General features: G+C 45.7%; 3 protein-coding genes across 10 annotated transcripts in view; 1 reads left to right on the forward strand and 2 right to left on the reverse strand.

Moving 5' to 3' along the window:
- lrp2a (low density lipoprotein receptor-related protein 2a) overlaps positions 1-9,218 on the forward strand; it is a 58,047-nt gene extending 48,829 nt beyond the window's left edge. For 4 of the 7 annotated variants that reach the window (XM_028990457.1, XM_028990461.1, XM_028990460.1 and 1 more), the window contains 17 exons: positions 313-441; positions 900-1,031; positions 1,132-1,263; positions 1,346-1,489; positions 2,373-2,538; positions 3,439-3,567; positions 3,682-3,902; positions 3,987-4,166; positions 4,493-4,612; positions 4,805-4,895; positions 4,988-5,055; positions 6,219-6,336; positions 6,457-6,583; positions 7,039-7,146; positions 7,277-7,396; positions 7,531-7,602; positions 7,945-9,218. In XM_028990457.1, coding sequence (XP_028846290.1) covers positions 313-441; positions 900-1,031; positions 1,132-1,263; positions 1,346-1,489; positions 2,373-2,538; positions 3,439-3,567; positions 3,682-3,902; positions 3,987-4,166; positions 4,493-4,612; positions 4,805-4,895; positions 4,988-5,055; positions 6,219-6,336; positions 6,457-6,583; positions 7,039-7,146; positions 7,277-7,396; positions 7,531-7,602; positions 7,945-8,106 — 2,219 coding nt within the window. In that variant the 3' untranslated portion in view covers positions 8,107-9,218. Of the gene's footprint in view, positions 1-312; positions 442-899; positions 1,032-1,131; positions 1,264-1,345; positions 1,490-2,372; positions 2,539-3,438; positions 3,568-3,681; positions 3,903-3,986; positions 4,167-4,492; positions 4,613-4,804; positions 4,896-4,987; positions 5,056-6,218; positions 6,373-6,402; positions 6,584-7,038; positions 7,147-7,276; positions 7,397-7,530; positions 7,603-7,944 lie in introns of those variants that run through there. The other 3 variants (XM_028990456.1, XM_028990458.1, XM_028990463.1) reach the window with 3 other exon arrangements.
- Positions 9,219-9,658: 440 nt separating this feature from the next.
- On the reverse strand, positions 9,659-14,721 carry rdh1 (retinol dehydrogenase 1). The gene is made up of 5 exons (XM_028991262.1): positions 14,046-14,721; positions 12,731-13,046; positions 11,041-11,299; positions 10,784-10,947; positions 9,659-10,623 (listed from the first exon to the last, which is right to left on the reverse strand). Exons 1-5 carry the CDS (start codon positions 14,061-14,063, stop codon positions 10,406-10,408), a joined length of 975 nt encoding a protein of 324 aa, XP_028847095.1. The 5' UTR covers positions 14,064-14,721; the 3' UTR covers positions 9,659-10,405.
- A 427-nt stretch (positions 14,722-15,148) lies between these two features.
- dhrs9 (dehydrogenase/reductase (SDR family) member 9) lies at positions 15,149-19,430 on the reverse strand. Of its 2 annotated transcripts, none has more exons than XM_028991435.1 (5): positions 19,363-19,430; positions 18,599-18,913; positions 17,315-17,573; positions 16,723-16,886; positions 15,149-15,498 (listed from the first exon to the last, which is right to left on the reverse strand). In XM_028991435.1, exons 2-5 carry the CDS (start codon positions 18,909-18,911, stop codon positions 15,275-15,277), a joined length of 960 nt encoding a protein of 319 aa, XP_028847268.1. In that variant the 5' UTR covers positions 18,912-18,913; positions 19,363-19,430; the 3' UTR covers positions 15,149-15,274. The 2 variants fall into 2 exon arrangements, with proteins under 2 accessions (XP_028847268.1, XP_028847267.1); XM_028991434.1 differs by having other exon boundaries at positions 19,359-19,427.
- Between the last annotated feature and the right edge of the window lie 1,857 nt (positions 19,431-21,287).

Genomic DNA, 21,287 nt, shown 5'->3' on the forward strand with positions numbered 1-21,287 from the left:
CATTTCACTTAATTCACTTCACTAAGGGTGATGGTTAAATACTGAAAACACACTCCAATCCCCACACGCTGCTCCCCGGGCGCCTGTCATGGCTGCCCACTGCTGAACAACGGCGATGGTTAAAAGCAGAGGACAAATTTCGTTTGTGTCACCGTGTGCTGTGCTGCAGTGTCTCACAATGACAATCACTTCACTTTCGCTTTCGCTTAAAGCAAAAGGATATTATTGTTATTTGAGACGTTTATAGGTAAAATCTGCTCAGTGGCCTGAGGCGGGCAGGGTTTGGACTTACCGCGTGTGTGCTCTGTACAGGTCTGACGCCCACCCACGGCCCCTGTTCAGAAGAGGAGTATAAGTGTGGTAACGGCCAGTGCATACCGCTGCAGTACGCCTGCGATGACTACGATGACTGCGGGGATCAGTCCGACGAGCTGGGATGCAGTGAGTCTTCTGTTCCTGCCCTGACTATCTCGATTGTCTGTTAGAAATGACACGCCCCGAGCCTCTAAAGCGAACAGAGCGGCCATGATAAAACTAATCAGTTAGCAAAAAAACAATACACACGTAAGCCCCAAGAAAACCCGGTAGTTAAGTGGTGCGCATCTCTGTGTGAAGGGGCAGTGGAGGGGCTTTGAGGGGCAGTGGTGGCCTAGCGGTTAAGGAAGCGGCCCCGTAATCAGAAGGTTGCCGGTTCGAATCCCGATCCGCCAAGGTGCCACTAAGGTGCCACTGAGGTGCCACTGAGCAAAGCACCATCCCCACACACTGCTCCCCGGGCGCCTGTCATGGCCGCCCACTGCTCACTCGGGGTGATGGGTTAAATGCAGAGGACAAATTTCACTGTGTGCACCGTGTGCTGTGCTGCTGTGTATCACATGTGACAATCACTTCACTTCAAGATTACGGCACGAGCCGCTCCTGCAGCGAGAACGTGTGCGAGCACAACTGCACCGAGCTGCAGAGTGGCGGCTTCCTCTGCTCCTGTCGCCCTGGATACAAGCCCACGCCGTCGGACAGGAACTCCTGTGAAGGTACATGTTCAGGAATGCCCGGCCACTTTACACACGCGTAACTGCGACGCCCGGCGACGCCCGGAGGATTGTGTGACCTCACCTGTTTCCTGATTTGCAGATGTGAACGAGTGCGAGCTGTATGGGACGTGTCCTCAGCTGTGCATGAACTCCAAGGGCAGCTACGAGTGCTCCTGCGCGCCGGGCTTCCGTTCCGTAGGACCGCAGCACGGGATGGAGTGCGCGGCTGAAGGTGCGATCGTCACCGCCGCTCCGCACCGAGCACGCAGAGCGCTAGTTCTGACCCTGTTCTGCCGTCCCCTTCGGTTTCCCAGGGAACCCTCCGGTCCTGCTGCTGCCGGACAACGTGCGCATCCGCCGCTTTAACCTCTCTTCTGAGCAGTACTCCGACTACGTGGAAAATGCGGAGCACATCCAGGCTCTGGACTACCTGTGGGACCCTCAGGATATAGGACTGAGTGAGTAGACTATTCAGTGTCACCAACATAACGTGACAGTGTTGGGAAGGTTACTTTTTAAAATGTATTCTGTTACAGATTACAGAATACATGCCCCAATATGTAGTTTGTAACGTATTCCATTAAGTTACTCAATGTGAGTAAGGTATTCTGAATACTTTGGATTACTTAATATATCGTCATGCTTTTTACAACTACATGAATGTAGCAATCACAGGTAATAAAAAAAGCCCTGTTTTCCCCTAACCATTTCTTTATTTATAGAGCTGAAAAGTGTGCCATTGAAAAGTATTTCCTGTTATGGTCACCAACATATTCCATCACTTAGTTAAAATAAAAAGTAGCCTTGCACAAGAAAAATGACCCTATTTTTGATTAGGACCGCACCTTCCTCTCGGCGGAAAGTCTCTGTTCCGCATGGCGAGGTTAAACCCAGTGATGGCGTGTCACCTTACACACACTCAGTCCATGTGCATTGTAAGCGTATAAAGATCAAGGTGTAATAGTGAAGGAAATCATATTTTTTACAATTTCAGGGGTGGCGTGGATTTATGGGCACTGAAACAGCGCGCAAACTTGAGGGACTGCGCATGCGCAGATCCGCTAGGTAGCACAAATTGATAGGCAGCATGTTTCGACAGAACACCTGTGTTATGCGTGGTCCACGCAGCGTGGAATTACCAAAATTAGAGAAGAGATAGAGGGGGGATATGAATTTATTTACTGTAACTGTATTCTGATTATCACTCATTTAAACGGTAACTGTAACGAAATAGTTACTCATATTTTGTATTGTAAATACGTAACGCCGGTACGTGTATTCCGTTACTCCCCAACACTGGTTCCCTTTCTAATCCCCTTTTTTACCTCATTTTCCTATCAGGTATTGTGTACTGGACGGTTCTGGGCCGAGGTGAAGAGTTTGGATCCATAAAGAGGGCATACATGACCACGTTTGATGACCAGGGAAACAATCCGGTGAAAGAGGTTGATCTAAACCTGCGCTACATCTCCAGACCTGATGGCATTGCTGTGGACTGGATTGGAAGGTATGGATGTTAGTTTTTAATTTTTCTTGACCCCCCTCTATTACCGTAAATTCCAGCATATTAGCCGCTACAGTCGGACAGTCCCCCCCTGGAGTGTCTTGCTCAGGGACACAATGGTAGTAAGTGGGTCTTCTGGTTCATAGGCGAGTGTGTTACCCACTAGGCTACTACACACCACCTACCATCCTACCATCGAACAGACCACAGTGGACCAATGAAACTGTATCGGCAATCTCACTCACACTTAATTCTTCATATCAGCCATTATGTGCTTCGTGCACAGAGCCTCGTTATGGAAAAGACGCTGCATTTTCACAGAGAAAGTGTGTGACAAAGTAATTGAATCAAAGTCAAAGTCAGCTTTATTGTCAATTCTGCCACATGTACAGGACATGCAGAGAATTGAAATTACGTTACTCTCAGACCCATACAAGTAACATTAAATACAAAACAGTAACATTGAATACAAAGGTATAAATACAATTTTAAAAAACACAATATACAATTTTAAAAACACCATATACAAATAAGGGCACATGGTGGAGAGTGCAAAACCATGTAGTGCAACAGAGGTAAGTTTAAAGTGAAGAAGTGACAAGTGAGGTAGTTGGCAGACCAGAGCTGCACAGAGTGACTGGTGCATGGTCAGTTTGTGTGTGTCTTCATGCTCAGTTCTGTAGACGAGTTAAGTACCGTTAAAAGCGTTGATCTGAAAAAAGCATTTTGCGGTATGTATGTGGTTTCGAATATTTCCTCCATTTATTGAATTAAAAGTTCTTTGCCCATCTATATCTCATGATTCATCAGGGACACCTGTGGCTTGTAGACAAGTGTGGCTTATTTATGGACAATTTCGGTATTTCTCACATGATTAATTTGTGGTTGTAATTTTTGTTTCAGTCACATTTATTGGACGGATGCTGGGACCAATCGGATCGAGGTTTCTAAGCTTGATGGACGCTACAGAAAGTGGCTTATCCACAGTGATCTTGACCAGCCAGCTGCCATTGTTGTCAATCCAGCTATAGGGTAAAAGCCCTTACTGGATTATTAGTCGTTTTTGCTTGAGATTAATTTCTGGAGAAACACTTTATTTGGGCCTTGTGTGGCACAAGTAAGCATTATACATGAACGCTTCCACAGGACCATGTACTGGACAGACTGGGGCCGGAAACCTAAAATCGAGGCGGCCTGGATGGACGGACAGCACAGGGAGGTCCTGCTGGATGAGGACCTGGGCTGGCCCACCGGCCTGGCGGTGGACCACGTGAACGACGGCAGGCTCTACTGGTGCGACTCCAAGGAGAACATCATTGAGTCCATGAAGGCCGACGGCACCGACAGGAAGATCGTCATGTCTGGAGGTCAGCAGCGCCACGGCAACCATTTCTGCACTGCCAGGACGCATCATGTGGCAATGCCTACCGATAACCCGCTCTCTCCAATAGAAATAGGCAACCCTTACAGCGTAGACGTGTTCGAGGGTCACGTTTACTGGACCACCAAAGAGCGAGGAGAGGTGTGGAAGACAGACAAATTTGGCCGGGGAAGCAAAGTGAAGGTGCTGACCATTAACCCATGGCTGACCCAAGTGCGCATTTACCAAGAGCACAGATACAACCATTCAGGTGAGCAGCCGCAACCCCACAGTACCTTTACTGGAGAATATTGTTCAAATTAAGTTTTCATTTTAAATTTACAGCATTTACCAGACGCACTTATCCAGAGCGACTTACAATCAGTAGTTACAGGGACACTCAGGGTTAAGTGTCTTGCGCAGGGACACGATGGTAGTAAGCGGGATTTGAACCCGGGTCTTCTGGTTCATAGGCGAGTGTGTTACCCACAAGGCTACTACCACCCACTTAAGTGATTTAATTGATTTATATGTTCAAATATATATAGCGAAGAGCCTTCTTCTTTGAAAATGACCTGAAGTGAAACGTTCCCACAGTGCTGAATCCCTGCAAGGACGTGTGCAGCCACCTCTGCCTGCTCCGCCCGGGAGGCTACACCTGCGCCTGCCCCCAGGGCTCCAGCCTCCTCAGCTTCAACTCCAACGAGTGTGAAGCAGGTAAGTGCAGCTGCGGCATCCGCGCCGTACACTCCTCGCCGCGCTTTAGCTGTCCACCCCGCTCGTGGCTGCTTTCGACCCGGCATGCCTGGTTTTGCGCCCTTGTTGTCAGTGCCAGTGTCGTGTTGATCTAGTTTTGTGTTAATGTGCCGGGAATGCTGAGGTAATGTTGCCTGTTGTTCTCCCCTGGAGCCATTGAGGCTGAGGTCTTAATGCCGCATGCATGCAGATGCATGAATGGTGGGACCTGCTACACTGATGAAGGCGACCTGCCGAAGTGCAAGTGAGTTCAGACTGCTGTGTGCATGAGAGAGGGAGGCGTGGATTTGATGAAGCGTTTCCCCTCATAAAAACGTTGGCTTTTCCGCACCTCAGGTGTCCATACGGCTATGGAGGAAGTTACTGTGAGATGGGAATGTCCAGAGGATCCCCGGGAGGTGCAGGTGCCGACGCCACTATTTTACTCACTAAACATCAGCCAAGATCTCAGATGCATCATGGGTCTTAAGAATGTTATTGCATGCATGTTTTTATTGGCTGAAAACTTGAAAGGGATGTTTTTTTTGCCGTTGTGATACACTGCAGTACCTTGATCAAGGGGACATTTACATTTTTCAGCGTTTGGCAGACGCCCTTGTCCAGAACAACTTACGACGTGCTTTCATGTTACCATCAGTGAAGCAATCAGTTCTGGTTCACTAGGACCCCCAACTATTAATACAATCATTCTATTCACTCTGTTGTAGATTTTCTTGACATCAATTTCTGTCGAAATCCCAATGAGCGTTAAACAGCGACAAGCCAACGACAGTGAAATGCTCATCCTTAGTCTGACTATTGTCTAAAGAGGAAGGTCTCAAGTAGAGCTGCACCATTATGACCAAAATGATAATTATTCGTTGTTTTGGGTAAAACACATTTTTATTGCATTTTTTTTTATTTTAAACAAACTATAGGTGAACAAGGCTTTCAGATTTTTGACGATAAAGATCAGACTGTCAACATTTTCTGGCTTAAGAGATGACTGAAGGCAGGTCACTATGGAAATACAATGGAAAGATAAACATCCATCTACCTGCTTATTTGGAAGAAAAATAACTATTGACAGGGCAGGTCCACAAACAGAGGCATTTTGTATAGATTTGTCAAGAACTAAAGACAATGAACTAACTATCATAAACTTGATTCTTTGTTTGCTTGTTCATGGCTCAAAAATCCGGCGGTACTGACGCATGCCGAGAGGCTGGATGTGACATCTAGTGTTTATATCTATGGTGTATATATCTTTTAGGGTTGCCAACTTTTTCAACCCCAAATGAGGGACACTTTCTTACACAATTTCAGGTTGCCGCTCTGTCTAGGCTTTTGTTCGCCCCCTGGTGGTTTGTTATTTAAAATTAAATTAATTGTGCTGCCCTCGTCTCAAGGTACCTCAAAGGGACCTCAGTGGCCGCTTGGTGGTTCGGCTAGGAACTTTGTTAATGAAGCCGCCTCCTTAGCCGCTAGGCCACCACTGTCCCTAATTTCTTCTAAACAGCAAAAAAAAATGGAAATGCTGCGGCGCGGTAGGCTCAACAACAGCATCGTCTCTGTTCTCGTGTTTCAGCCGTTGTCGTGCTGTTGGTCATAATCATCATCCTGGTGACTGGAGCCCTGGCTGCCGGAGTTTTCTTCAACTACAAGCGCACCGGCTCCCTCATCCCCTCCATGCCCGAACTGCCCAGGTACCTCTTCTGTTTAGAAGAGAACAAGTGTTCTTGGTCTGTGATGTTGATGCTCAATCAAATCTGCATGGACGGATGAGTGGATTGGTGCTATGCTTTGTCCTCCTGTTGTCTCCCCAGCCTCAGCAGTCTGGTGAAGTCTGGAGATGCAGGAAATGGGGTGTCGTTTCGTTCGGGTGACAATGTCACAATGGACATGGACCCACCACCTCTGGGCGTGTCCTTCATTGACTGTGCAATGCAGCTGGTGAGCACTTGTGGCAGAAAGGAGTCCAACTCTTAACTCTCGGCTATTTCATCTGTCGCTTTGATGCCACTAATCCCAACTAAGCTGTTTGTGGACATCAAATGCATCTTCAGCGGCTATGTCAGCATTTTACACGCATCATGAAATCAATCCTTTGACCTAAAGACTAACGCCCTGGTGCATCATTGGCAGGCCTAACAGATGAAAGGAGTTCTTCTCCATGGTTACTTAGCCCCTGGTCTGTGATTACTGGCTTTGAGCGAAGGCTCTGAGGACAATGGAACAAATATTAACAAGGTTGCTGCTGCATCGTGTCCCACACGTTTACTTATTTATGAGTTAAATTACAACATTAAATTTGAGGACTTTGGTGGCTCAAATAACTTGAACTCTTTGTCCTGTTCTTGAATCACCAATTTGTAAAATGAATTTGTGTTTTGGGTCTGTATTGACAGGATGAAAACTTTACTGACCCAGGAAGACAGCCAATCACGTTTGAGAATCCTCTGTACGCCACTGGGGTCGGCACATCGGGCAACCCTGCTGTCATCCATGCGACACAGGTACCAAAAGAAGTCATCTCTTCAACTCTACTTGTCCACTGTATTCCAACAACACCAAAAAAAAACTGCTTGAGCTATTGTCAAATGTGTTTTTTTTTTTTTTTACTGAGGTTTCTGTTTCTTTGCGCAGGTAACCGTGAATGTGAGTGGTGACCAGAGAGCAGACAACAACTTTGAGAATCCAGTTTTCAGCGCAGAACAGAAGGCTTCAGAGGTTAAACCCACCACTTTAAACACCAAGACAACAGAGGTAAGATGCAGGGGACTGTTCAGCTTCTTTCTACAGGTTTATTTGGAATTAAACCTCTCAAAAAGATGAATCAGGCAAATCAGTAGCAGTAAAAAAAAAAGAATATCAGCTTCTGATTTGTTTTTTAATTTCAGGAGTCCAAGTGGAGCTTGTTTAAAAGAAAACTGAAGCCAGGTACAACCTTTGAAAACCCTACGTACTCAGAGGTAAGTGAAACGTTTTTTATGAACTAGCATGAAAATAAAGAATTGTAATTATAATTAAGAAATAAGTTTGAACTGTATACCACACATAGTATTGTGATTATACTGTAGATTATACTGTATAAATAAGTATGAATAATGAACTGCTGCAGTAATGAATTGGCAGCATCATATATTGAGTCAGTTTCATTTAAGAAATTGGATTTGGTCATCATTTAAACAAATTAATTGTATATAAAAAGGCAGTCAAAATGTGATACCTGTGATAAAACAGACCTTAGTAAGAAATATTATTATGCATTAAGCTTTGTTCAGTTGGTGAATGTTCCCCTTTGGTCACATAAGATGCAGGAGGAGCATGGACCAGCCAGTGGCGAGGACAGCCAGCCATCCCCCTTCGTCCCCACTGTCAGAGCGAGCAAAAAGGAGCGGCCCAGCACCTTCTCTCCGACTGAGGACACCTTCCGAGACACGGCCAACCTCGTCAAAGAGGACAGCGATATATAACCACACACACATGCACACACACACAGACATGGGAATCAGACACACTTCTTTGCACAGAATCTATTTTTATATTCAGCCTGAGTATAGAAAGAATATATTAAGATAAGAAAAGAAGACTGCTGTAGCATAAAGTTTCTACAGAAAGAGGTCTTTCATGACTACGCCTTCTGATATTTCTTATGCCAATATTTGTTTTGTGATTTTTTTTTTTTTTTTTTGTGTTGTACTATATGTATTTGCACTGGCGCTGCTGAGAGTGATATTATGAATATGTTGTACATTTGTAAATTTATGAAGAATAAGTGATTTTGTTCATAAAATCCTCTTTGATAGATGATCTTACTCATATCAGTATGAGATTACATATTTACGTGATTGGCTGTGCATTGAGAACACAGGTATATTAGTTATTGTTTTGTCACTGCTGTGAATATTTTATGTTTGATCCATATTTTGCCACTGAACTATGGAGTGCAGTTTGCTTTTTTTTTTTTTTTTTTTTGCCTATTTATATACCTCATTTATGAACTGGAAAAAGAAACACAGACGGGTGTCCTCCATGCGTGCACGTGTGTGTCCGAAAGACAACTGAAGGTTCTTTTTGCCAATCCGGTTTGGGTTTTCTCAATGAAAGCTGCAGCCATAGGACTCCCTGTACATTTGTCTCCTGCTGCTTTATACTCACGGAAGTGAGTGAGCAGCAGGACCAGGTCACCCGCAGTCATCTCTCATCTGGAGAAAGACCTGTAGAGAGAACGGACTGGAGATATTTCTTTCGAGCGTCCTTTTTGAAGGAAAATGTAAGCCAGACACTTCCCAAATTTACCCCGTCAGTCATTGTTTTTGAACATGCGTTTTGAACAAGCCTTTGGTACACTGCAGATATATGTAATAAAGATATTTTATTGGGAAAAAATTTAAATGATGTGATGGTTGAGGATGCAAGAGATTTTTTTTTCTTTAGAATGATTTTTGTATAATAATGTCAACAAAATGAACAATGCCCAGTTCATAGAATGTTGCACCCCCAAAAAATTGGTGGGTAAACTGGAAGTGGAAAACAATTTGATGCTGCAGAGGAAGAATCAAATAAATTGTTTTGTTTTATAACATTTCTGAGGTATTTTCTTTTACTTTACATATTCGTAAAGTAATAGCTACTTTAAATAGCAGAACAAAGGCAGGGGCAGTGGTGGCCTAGCGGTTGAGGAAGTGGCCAAGGTGCCACTGAGGTGCCACTGAGCAAAGCACCGTCCCCACACACTGCCCCCCAGGTGCCTGTCATGGCTGCCCACTGCTCACCAAGGGTGATGGTTAAAGACAGGGGACACATTTCACCATGTGCCACTTCGCTTTTATAATTGTCTTTGATGTTTAAGCAATTTCCTTCGGGATTCATAAAGTTTTCTGATTCTGATGTATACCTCCATACATTTTTAAAAATTGGTTTATGAATATACATGAAAAACCATAGATCATTTGAAGTCACAGTAAAGTTTAGAGCATGTTTAATATGTTAGACATTGAAACATAATGACCAAATCCAATTAGATTTACATTTATGGCGTTTATTTGGCACGCTTCGCCACAGCAACTTACAATCAGCAGTTACAGGAGACAGTCCCCCTGGAGACAGTCAGGGATAAATGTCTTGCTCAGGGACACAATGGTAGAAAGTGGGGTTTGAACTTGCATCATCTGGTTTAGAGGCAGTAGTAGCCCAATTACAAAATGTATCATTTTAAACTACTAAAATAAAAATATCTAGAACAATTATAGAGAAATGAGAACAATCATGAGAACAAATCTGAGCACAGAAAATGATCTTTTACATTCACAACAATTAGATTTTAAACGTAAATCACACAAAGAATAATTTATTCTGTGTTCAAAAAGTGTCTATATGTCCGCTGTCATCCATGTACATGGGCATTTTATTAATTTTTAGTCTTCTCGCAAGTTGCTGCTCTTTGCCATCTATGACCAGGGATGTCTCCCTCAATCTTTCTCACTTCTGTCTCACGAATGTGCCACAAAGTCAACTAATCACAGGCCAGAAGAAGGTTAATTATGATTGGTCGAGGTTTTGTATGTCAGGAGCATGTGCAGCTCTTTTATATGTATAAATGTTTGCCTTTGGTACCACGTCCTCGTCGGGTTCTGCGTGTCTTGTTTTGGCGCGTGTTCTCTGTATTGAACCCCCGGTTTGTGAGAGTCAGGCGAATGTGTCCTTCTTTCCACCACATCGCCGTGACACTTTTACTTAGAGTTGTTTGTTATAGTCATGTGAACAATTTGTTTAACAGCCCTTTGGAGAAGGAAGCATGGCGTTAAGGATGAAGTCAGTTAGTAATGAAGGCATGTATGACAGTGGAATCCAGAAGAGCTTGGCGTCCCACCCGGCCCCGTATCGGGTCCGAGGGAACATGGCTGTGAGGGCATGCACCATGCACCACGAGACTTTGGAAATGTCTGAGCTGCAGAGCGCGCTCATGGAGAATTTCTGGGCCTTCAGATCTAGAAGAATGGCAACAGATTTTCTTTTGGTTTTATGCGCACTGTTCTCAGTTCATTTCGATTTTAGACTATATAGTTATGCACAATTAAGCAAGTTGCATTGATGATATATACCAGACTAAACATCACAAAAAACAGGTAAAAAAAGGCAATTTCTTACATTCCTCAAGGTATGTGGCTCCATAGGACTCCCTGACCTCTGAGGGCAGACGATCCCAGAGTCTCTGCAAGTCATCCTGAATGGAGTCCAGGTTGGTCACCGCGGTCTTGAAGAAGCCAGGTTCGACGATGCTCACTTTCACACCAAAGTGTTGCATGTCCCTTCTGTGGACAGGAGCAAGCTGAGAGTAACCAGCATTTCCACCATGGTCTGCCCCCGCACACCCCACTCACGCACAAATGTAGCCTGTCACTCGCCTGAGACTGTCTGAGAAAGACTCCACCCCCCATTTGGAGATGCAGTACCCTCCACCAGTCAGCGACAGCCTGCCCAGAATGCTGGCGACGTTGACAACCCGACCCCGGGACTTCTTGAGCAGAGGCAGGAACCTTAATGTCACGTCGATCAGCCCGATCAGGTTCACATCCAAGACCTTCGTAAAGTCCTCCAGCCGCATCCACTCTGTTGGCCCAATCGGGATGGAGCGGCCCGCATTATTCACCAAGCCCCACAGACCTCAGGAAAGAAGAGACATGAAGTCAGGTGACAACTTCATTCTACAGCTCACAATTAAAATGAAAAAAGCAAAAGTGAAGTGATTGGAGTGTGTGGGGACGGCGCTTCGCTCCGTGGCACCTCAGTGGCACCTTGGTGTTTCAGGGTTGAACCTGCAGCCTTCCAGTTACGGGTCTGGTTCCTTCCCCGCTAGGCCACCACTGCCCCAATGTACTGAAACCTGACCAGTGTGCTGCGACTATGAAACAATTAACGTTAAAACTGTGCTGGGAAAAAGGCTGTCTTGGCAACATCAGGGCACCTTAGAGGGGCATTCGATAATTATTACTTGTTTAGAATAATGCTGTTGTTGTTTTACCCAACATGCTGTGGCCACGCCCCCATGACTGCTGTTTACATGAACAATAGCATGCAAATATCTCAAAACCACCCTTAAACAATGTACATTTTCAGCCAATTTCATGAAATTAACTCATTTAACAATGATTCCACTTGCCGCCTTCATCCTTTCTTCCCCTTGTGTTTTAACTTATTTATTTTCCAAACCAACATGACGTTTGTTCACAGAATTCCCCGTTCAAGTTTGATCCACCATCCTCAGATGATGCGTTTTAATTATGGACACTGAGTAGGTAAAATGAAGGGTAACCTCTGTCACACATAGTAAAGCGGGAACTCAAAGAAAAGTAAACTCAAATAAAGCCGGGCTTTTAAAAAGCTGTACTTGTTGGGTCGGGTCTGATTGTTATCAGCAACTAGTTACATGTGATGGTATTTTTGCTTCACTGTAAAATTAATAACCTTTCCATATACAGTACAGGCCAAACGTTTGGAAACCTTCTCATTCGATGTGTTTTCTTTGTCTTCGTGACCATTTACGTTGGTAGATTCTCACTGAAGGCATCAAAACTATGAATGAACACATGTGGAGTTATGTACTTAACAAAAAGTGGAGACCTGACCTCCACAGTCACCCGACCTGAACCCAGTCCAGATGGTTTGGGGTGAGTTGGACCAACAAGTGCTAAACACCTCTGGGAACTCCTTCAAGACTGTTGGAGAAGCATTTCAGGTGACGACCTCTTGAAGCTCATCGAGAGAATGCCAAGAGTGTGCAAAGCAGTAACCAGAGCAAAGAAACTAGAATATAAAATAAAAATAAAATGTTTTCAGCTTTTTTTGTTAAGTACATAACTCCACGTGTGTTCATTCATAGTTTTGATGCCTTCAGTGAGAATCTACCAACGTAAATGGTCATGAAAAATAAAGAAAACACATTGAATGAGAAGGTGTCCAAACTTTTGACCTGTACTGTACCTGCTGGTAAATCTGGTGTGATTGTTGTTTGCGTTTTATGCTACGTCATCGGGACACACCTGACCCCGCCCACGCCCACCTCCCTCTCCGGCCACGCCCACTCGGCACGCCCACCTCCCTCTCCGGCCTCGCCGCGAATGAAGTCCACCGCCCGGTCGATGCTGGCGCCGTCGGTCACGTCGAGCAGCACGGTCCTCAGTCTGGGCGTGGCTGCGGCGCGCAGAGCGGAGGCCCCGCCCTCCGTCAGGCACGCGGCCACGACGCGGAATCCCAGCCGGTCCAGCTGGCGCGCCGCCAGGCTGCCGAAGCCGCTGTCGCATCCGGTCACCAGCACCCACTTGTCATCGACGCCGTCGACCCTCCTCGAGTCCCTGATCCGCCGCGCCAGCCACGCCGCGCACAGCAGGGCGCCCAGCAGCCAGCAGCCCACCTGTGGCGAGGAGTTCATCTTCATTCAGGAGACATTTCCATTTACGTAATATGTTAGATGCATCTGCTGCAGGGACCGCCGCCCCTGGGGACACTCAGGGTTGAGTATCTTGCTCAGGGACACAATGGTGGTAAGTGGGGTTTGACCCTGGGACAAGTGTTACTCTTACTACCACCCTACATAAAATCCACTTTTGATGTTCCCACCAACACATGCTTTACACCAGAGGTGTACGGAACGTTCATCAGGAACAGTGCAGCAACCGTAGGGGACGAAACTTGCCACCATTTTGGGATGGGACATTATATGACCAAAACTCCAAATGCCGTGAATAATTCATATCGTTTATCATTTTTATTTACAACATTTACCAGACGCCCTTATCCAGAGCGGCTTACAACCAGTAGTTACAGGGACAGTCCCCCCCTGGAGACACTCAGGGTTGAGTGTCTTGCTCAGGGACACAATGGTGGTAAGCGGGATTTGATCCTGGGACGAGTGTTACTCTTACTACCACCCTACATAAAATCCACTTTTGATGTTCCCCTCAACAGTCCTCACTGTTGCACCAACAAATGCTTTACACCATAGGTGTACGGAACGTTCATCAGGAACAGTGCAGCAACCGTAAGGGACGAAACTTGCCACCATGTTGAAAGTGACGGCTATGGGATGGGACATTATATGACCAAAACTCCAAATGCCGTGAATAATACATATCATTTATCATTTTTATTTACAGTATTTACCAGACTCCCATGTCCAGAGTGACTTACAAACAGCAGTTACAGGGACAGTCTCCCCCTGGAGACACTCAGGGTTAAGTGTCTTGCTCAGGGACACAATGGTAGTAAGTGGGGTTTGAACCCGGGTCTTCTGGTGTGTTACCCACTAGGCTACTACCACCCATACATGCATTGCAATCACATGTGAGGCACGCAGACATGGTTTACTTTTTAAAAAACGCAGTAAAGAGACTTCGGCCATTGCTGGACTTACCATGCCTACAAACAGCATCCGGTCGACAGGGAAGACACCGACCTTTCAACTCGCTGCCGCGGCAGAGCTGATACGGGGGTTTGCAGACTGGGCGAAGATTCAAAGGTCCATCGTGCACGGCAGTCGGGTAAACACGTCGTGATGTAACACGCTTGCATGACTTATGCAAGTCAACCAACGAGCCCGGAGCGATCGCTTTGTAGATAAATGTGCAATCTATTGGAATTCCTGATTTATAGCCATAAACACACAAAGTGCCTCCATACCTGATTAATAAATGCTTTAAAAATGAGAGAATTTCGATTTTATTTGTACAGGACAAAATTTGTGCATGTTAACAGAAACCTGTTGTGTAGCAGTGGGATTAAGCAGAGTAAAAAGCGTGTCTCCGTCACCCGTGTCTATCAATCCAAACAAGTCACATGTTTAAGACAGAAAGCAACCACTCAAATAACCCTGCTGAACGAATAAAATGTAGCTTTTAAAATATGTTCATAACAATAATCCAGTCATTAAGAAAATAAAAACATCCTGTAAATGAACAGTCTACAAACAAGGTCCCCAGACAACTAAATAACAGAGATTACGAAGAAAGGAACATTATTAGTCCAAAATGTATATATATACACACATACAGTACAAGCCAAAAGTTTGGACACCTTCTCATTCAATGTGTTTTCGTTATTTTCATGCCCATTTACGTTGGTAGATTCTCACTGAAGGCACCAAAACTATGAATGAACACATGTGGAGTTATGTACTTAACAAAAAAAGGTGAAATAAGTGAAAACATGTTTTATATTCTAGTTTCTTTGCTCTGATTACTGCTTTGCTCACTCTTGGCATTCTCTCGATGACCTTCAAGAGGTCGTCACCTGAAATGGTTCTCCAACAGTCTTGAAGGAGTTCCCAGAGGTGTTTAGCACTTGTTGGTCCAGCTCACCCCAAACCATCTGGATTGGGTTCAGGTCCGGTGACTGTGGAGGTCAGGTCTCCACTTTTTGTTAAGTACATAACTCCACATGTGTTCATTCATAGTTGTGATGCCTTCAGTGAGAATCTACCAACGTAAATGGTCATGAAAATAAAGAAAACACGTTGAATGAGAAGGTGTCCAAACTTTTGGCCTGTACTGTGTGTGTGTGTGTGTATGTATATATATAATATTGTTTATAATTATATTATTAGTAGTAAAAAAATGAAAAAAAAGAAAAGAAGTATATCACTGACTAAATCCTCGATACTTTAAGCTTAATTGCTTCTTTTGACAGGATGCGGTCTGCAACGCAGGTGGGCATATAGGAGAGGGGCAGCCAGAAGAGCTTGGCGTCCCAGCCGGCAGAGTAGCGGGTGCGCGGGTGCACGGCGGCGACGGCGTGCTCCATGCAGTTCACCACCTTCATCAGATCTCCATCCAGCATGTTCACCAGGCGGCTCTTCAACATCAGCTCCACTGGGAAGGCAAAGAAGCAACAATCTGTTTTACTCAACATTAACTCTGAAATAGTTCAGGAAGGTTCTATCTAAAGGTACCAACCACAGAAGCAATTACGATTAAAAAGTAATAAATGTTCATGTTGATATGTCGAGCTGTTCAATGCTTTTAACACACGCATCATGACGCCGCTTCATGAAAATACTGAAAACACTTAAGTAAACGCTTTAAGTTAATCATGATTTGATCAATGTTTGACAACGTTTTGATACGTTAACAGCTTAGATAAACAATAGGTTTGTATTGGTGCCTAATACTTTTGCACAGTAATGGATGTCAAAAATGTTTTGTATTATTCATATTTTGAGGCATCAGTGTTTGGATATTAGATGGGCAATAACTCCTGTAGACCACAAGGGGGCAGTACAAAACATCTTGTACTGACTCACTCACAGTCTTGTTCAGAACCTAGTGGTGCTTCTTTTGTATAATTTTATGTTCTACTTCTTATGTCTAATTATGAATTTGCTGACACATGACCAGATTTTCAGGGCCCTGTTTGCACCTTGTTACCATTTTAGTGAAGGTAAAACCGGAAATGAGGCAGTTTTGAAGGGCGTGTCCCGTTTCACTCCTCCTCATCAGCAGCTGCAGGCCCAAGCGTGACCTAACAACATGGAATTTTCACCAGGTTTCGCGCATAAACATCTTTGCATGTGCTCAGGTTGCGAGGCATTTTCGAAGAATGTTCTCTGTCACAGTCACTGGTTTGTGATGTAGATACGCCAGCCTGGATATGGGGAATTCGGCGTCCCCTGCTCTCGGCTGCGGTCCCGCGTGGGGTGAAAGTGCCAATATCAGCACGATCGGCTCAGCCGCCTGCAGGCTGGCAGAACACGCCGAACCGCTGCCGAACTGGATGCACGAGCACACCAAGACACTAAAATACCAATATAGCACAAAAATGATCCTGATTAAAAAGTGAGCGTGGTAATAATGCTGATGTTGACATGTCGAGATGTTCTGGAAGGACTGGGCGTCGGTCTCTGTAAAGTTACAGATGGAGAACAATATCGTATTGCTTCTCCGACAGAGTCTCTCTGGATATTACATGCGCAATCATGTCATTGTTTCATGAAAATAAGGGAATTATGCGATAGATGCTTAGATAATAGTTGACATGGGGAGTAGTTATATTCATAAAAACAGCTTTCTATATAGTCATCACACACTTCGACTCACCCTTCGCCAAATAATCGCTCCCATAGTCGTCCTTCAGGTCTTGCGATAACCGGTCCCACAGCCGCTGATGGTTGTTAAGGATCATATCGACATCAGTCATGGCGGTTTTGAAGAAGCCCGGCTCGATGCACAGCACTTCCACTCCAAACGGTGCCATGTTCCTCCTGAAAAAAGGAGACAAAAACACAAATTGTGTTTTCAATGATTATTTCGAGTATTTTTTTCTGCTATTTTGTGCAACATTGTAAACAAGAACCGTTGCATTTGTGGGTTTGCTCTGCAGATATAGGAACGCCTGTTGCCAGTAAATTATTAATGCAACACATTGCATATCATCTCAAACAACGATTCAGTGAGTTTTCTGCATCAGTTTCTCCAGAGCAAATGATTGGTTTCGGGTCAAGTGTGTTGAAAACCGACCCGAAAGACCTAAAGCCTGATCTGCATCACCAGGCCTGGGTGTTGACTAGAACACTAGAACATTTAAAACGATCAGATAGGGTTCGTAGTCCTAAACTAAAAGACGACTTCGATGAAATTCGTTCAAAAACACTTTTAGTGAAAGACCCACAATGTGCAGGGCAACGGTTACCTAAGGCCATCGTTGAAGGCCTCAACTCCGTACTTGGAGACACAGTAGGGGCCGCCGATGGGGCTGATCCTGCCGTAGACGCTGGCCACGTTCACCACGCGCCCCCGGGCTTTCTTTATGAGGGGCAGCACGCTGAGCGTCACGTCAATGACGCCATTCAGGTTCACCGCCAGCATGGCCTTGTAGTCGCTGATGGTGAGCCAGTCACAGGGGGCGGCGGGCAGCGAGACTCCAGCGTTGTTCACTAAGGCCCATAGACCTGCGGACCCGGCAGCGAGACATGAGGGAAATGGCCTGGCAACTGGTCCCCTGCACTTCTACAGTGGCTTCTCAGGACACACAGGCCAAAAGTTCCTTCTCATTCAATGTGTTTTCTTTATTTTCATGACCATTTAGATTCTCACTGAAGGCATCAAAACTATGAATGAACACATGTGGAGTTATGTACTTAACAAAAAGTGGACACCTGGCCTCCACAGTCACCGGACCTGAACCCAGTCCAGATGGTTTGGGGTGAGCTGGACCCCAACAAGTGCTAAACACCTCTGGGAACTCCTTCAAGACTGTTGGAGCATTTCAGGTGACAACCTCTTGAAGGTCATCGAGAGAATGCCAAGAGTGTGCAAAGCAGTAACCAGAGCAAAGAAACTAGAATATAAAACATGTTTTCACTTATTTCACCTCCACATGTGTTCATTCATAGTTTTGACGCCTTCAGTGAGAATCTACCAACGTAAATGGTCATGAAAATAAAGAAAACACGTTGAATGAGAAGATGTCCAAACTTTTGGCCTGTACTGTATGTATATATGTATACTGGTGGCGGGGAAGCCATTATTATCGCCACAACGCAGGTGATCAGTTCATCGAGCGTGAACACAGTTTTGGCTCTGAATACACATATAAGCGTCGGAGGAGGCGTGGAAAGTTGATCAGTACTGGCTTGGGATGGGCGTCATTACGTGTCTCGCATGAGCCATGACAGGAAACGAGCCGTGACGGAGCTGAAATGGCGCACGGACGCAGCGACTCGGTGCTCTTCCTTCCTAGTTCACCAGACGTCTTCTTTTCCCCCGAACACTTCCTCTCTTTGAGATCTTGAAATCGTGTCCGACCAACAATGCAATTAATCACGATTGAAATACTTATTTACCCTGGAACATGTATTTTAAGCCATGTTCCTTGTGGTACATACACGAGATCTTAACGCAAATTAAAGCTGTTAATAGATGCTTCATTATTCACTCAGTGGCCGGGTATTCAGAATCCGCACGGGACACCGACCTCCTTCTCCAACCATCTCCCGTATGCAGGAGGCGGCGGCGGCGACGCTGCCGTGGTCGGCCACGTCCAGGTGGACCGTCCTGAGTCGGTCGGAGCAGCCCTTCCTGAGCTGGTCCTCGCCCTTGTCCGTGAGGCAGGCCGCCACCACGCGGAAGCCCAGCTTGTCCAGGTGCCTGGCCAGCAGGCTGCCGAAGCCGGAGTCGCACCCGGTGATGTAGACGTGCTTCTCCGACTTGTTGGGGACCCGCTTGGCTTCCCTGTACCGGCGGTACAGCAGTAACGCCAGCGCCAGGACCGCCACGTGCAGGAACATTTCTAGGGGGAGAAAACACACACGAGCACCCAAGCTGCAGGTTACGCAGACGTCTCTCGCATAGTTTGAACATATTTGCACCAGGACTTGTCAAAACAGAGCCTGTAGGTTCCAGGCCGCCCCAGGGCAGCACATTCGCCCGTCGTGATACAACCGTGAGCGCAGAATGATGCCATTATACCAATAACGTCGGATTTAAAGGCACGTTATTCCGACAGACCATTTCAAACGAAACAATGCACAAAACGTCACACTCACACTGACACACGCAGTGAAATATGAATTTGATTTGCAGAGATAATGAGAACGTGCAAGGCAGCATTTGCATCGCTCAACCTGTCACATCAGCAACACGACAGGAAATGGAACAGTAATATGCACAATTCTATTTAAGTTATGAGCTGTAACAGAGCGAGTCATTCGGGGGAAGTACGTGTGAAAAGTTACCTGCCTCGTAGTGAAGATGCACCTACTGAGAGGAGCCAGAGCTGCTGCTCCCGCACCTGTCCCTCTTCTCCGAACCCCCAGTCCCTGCACGTTTCCGGGCAGGAAGCCCCGCGGGACACCGAGCGCCCGCCCCCCCAGTGGAAGCACAGCCCTTCGAGTCATTCGAGCCTTTCCAGATCCGCCAGGTTCTACAGTCGTGGCCGAGACACGAGCACTGGTCTCCACAACGTTTGCTCCTTCAGTGTTTTTGGATCTTTTTATTAGTTGTTTCTGTGCTGTGTTGAAGCATTTTATGCATTTCAATGGCTTTTATTGACAATTACGTGAAGTTTATGAAAAAAAAAGTTTAGAAGACCTCTGCAATTGTCCCTGACATGCTATCAATCAACTTCTGGGTCAAGTCCTGACTGATGGCGACCCGTTCCTTCATAATCAGTGCTTGGAGTTTGTCAGAATGTGTGGGGTTTCATCAGAGAAAATGACTTCACTCCAGTCCTAAGCAGTCCAATCCCTGTACCTTTTTGAAGAACATCTGTCCTTGATGTTTTTTCCTTGCTGGACACCCTGAAGCCTTCTTCACAACAAGCGTTTGATGATCCGATCTGTCCTTATTTAGGTGCATATATAAGCAGCAAACTTTGTGAAAACCAGTATTCGTGTCATTCTCAAAACCTCTGGCTACAACTGTACATCATTATGAAGGGCTTTGAGAGGCCGGCACTGAGGTACATGAAGACCCAACTCCCACAGACTCTGGACCTCTATTGGCCGAACCGCTCCACAGACGACAGCCCTTCACACAGCCCTCTCCCACCTCGACAAAAAATGCTGTTTATCGACTTCAGCTCAGCATTCAATACTGTCGTCCCTCAGAAGCTGGTGAGGAAGTTGGACCTGCTGGGAATAAGCTCTCCACTCTGCAGCTGGATCTTGGACTTCCTAACAGACAGGCCTCAGTCTGTGTCCATAGGAAATAGGACCTCCAAGGTCCTCAGACTCAGACCACGACTGAGCTGCACAGTACAGCTCGAACCACACTAACAACGATGAGTCTTCCTACAGAGAGGAGATAAAACATCTGGTGGATTGGTGCCGGAGCAACAACCTGACTCTCAATATCACCAAGACCAAAAAGATGGTTGTTCTACTTCAGGAAGAAACTGACTGTCCCCACCCCACTGCACATCGATGGATCTGCAGTTGAGATTGTCAGACGCGTGAAGTTGCTGGGTGTGGACATGACCGACGACCTCTCCTGGAACCTCAACACCACCTCCACCACCAAGAAATCCCAGCAACGTCTGCAATTCCTCAGGAAGCTGAAGAAGGCCAACCTACCTCCTCCCATCCACACATCATTCTACCGAGGGACCATTGAGATGTTCTCTGCTGCTACATCGCTGTCTGGTACGGGAACTGCACTGTCACCTTCAGCAGATAGTGAAGACTGCAGAGCGCATCATCATGGCTCCACTTCCACCCATCTCCCAGCTCGACGAGAAACACCTCATCCATCTCAGCTTGGAACTTAATGAAGGACTCTCACCACCCCTCACACGCCCTGTTCTCCCTCCTACCATCTGACAGACGGTTCCGCAGCATCAGAACTGTAACTGCCACACGCTGCGAGAGCTTCTTCCCAACCAATGCACCACCATCACCAGGACACTGTTAAACTCAACAACAACACACATTAAGCACCTTCTAACATTCTTCTCGTTTTGCACACGTTTTAAATAGCCAACATATCCACTTACAAGCGTACACAATGTTGTCCTGTTTGTCCTTGTTCCGTGTACAGAAAGTTTTACTTTTCTTGTAGATCTGTACAGTATTTAACTTTAAGTTTTAGTTAGTATAGTTTAGTTTAGTTTTCTTTCTTTTGTGATTGCACTATGGGGGTCTGTGTGAAACAGTATTTCAATACAC

The sequence above is a fragment of the Denticeps clupeoides genome, chromosome 9, assembly GCF_900700375.1.
Source record: "Denticeps clupeoides chromosome 9, fDenClu1.1, whole genome shotgun sequence".
NCBI lineage: Eukaryota > Metazoa > Chordata > Actinopteri > Clupeiformes > Denticipitidae > Denticeps > Denticeps clupeoides.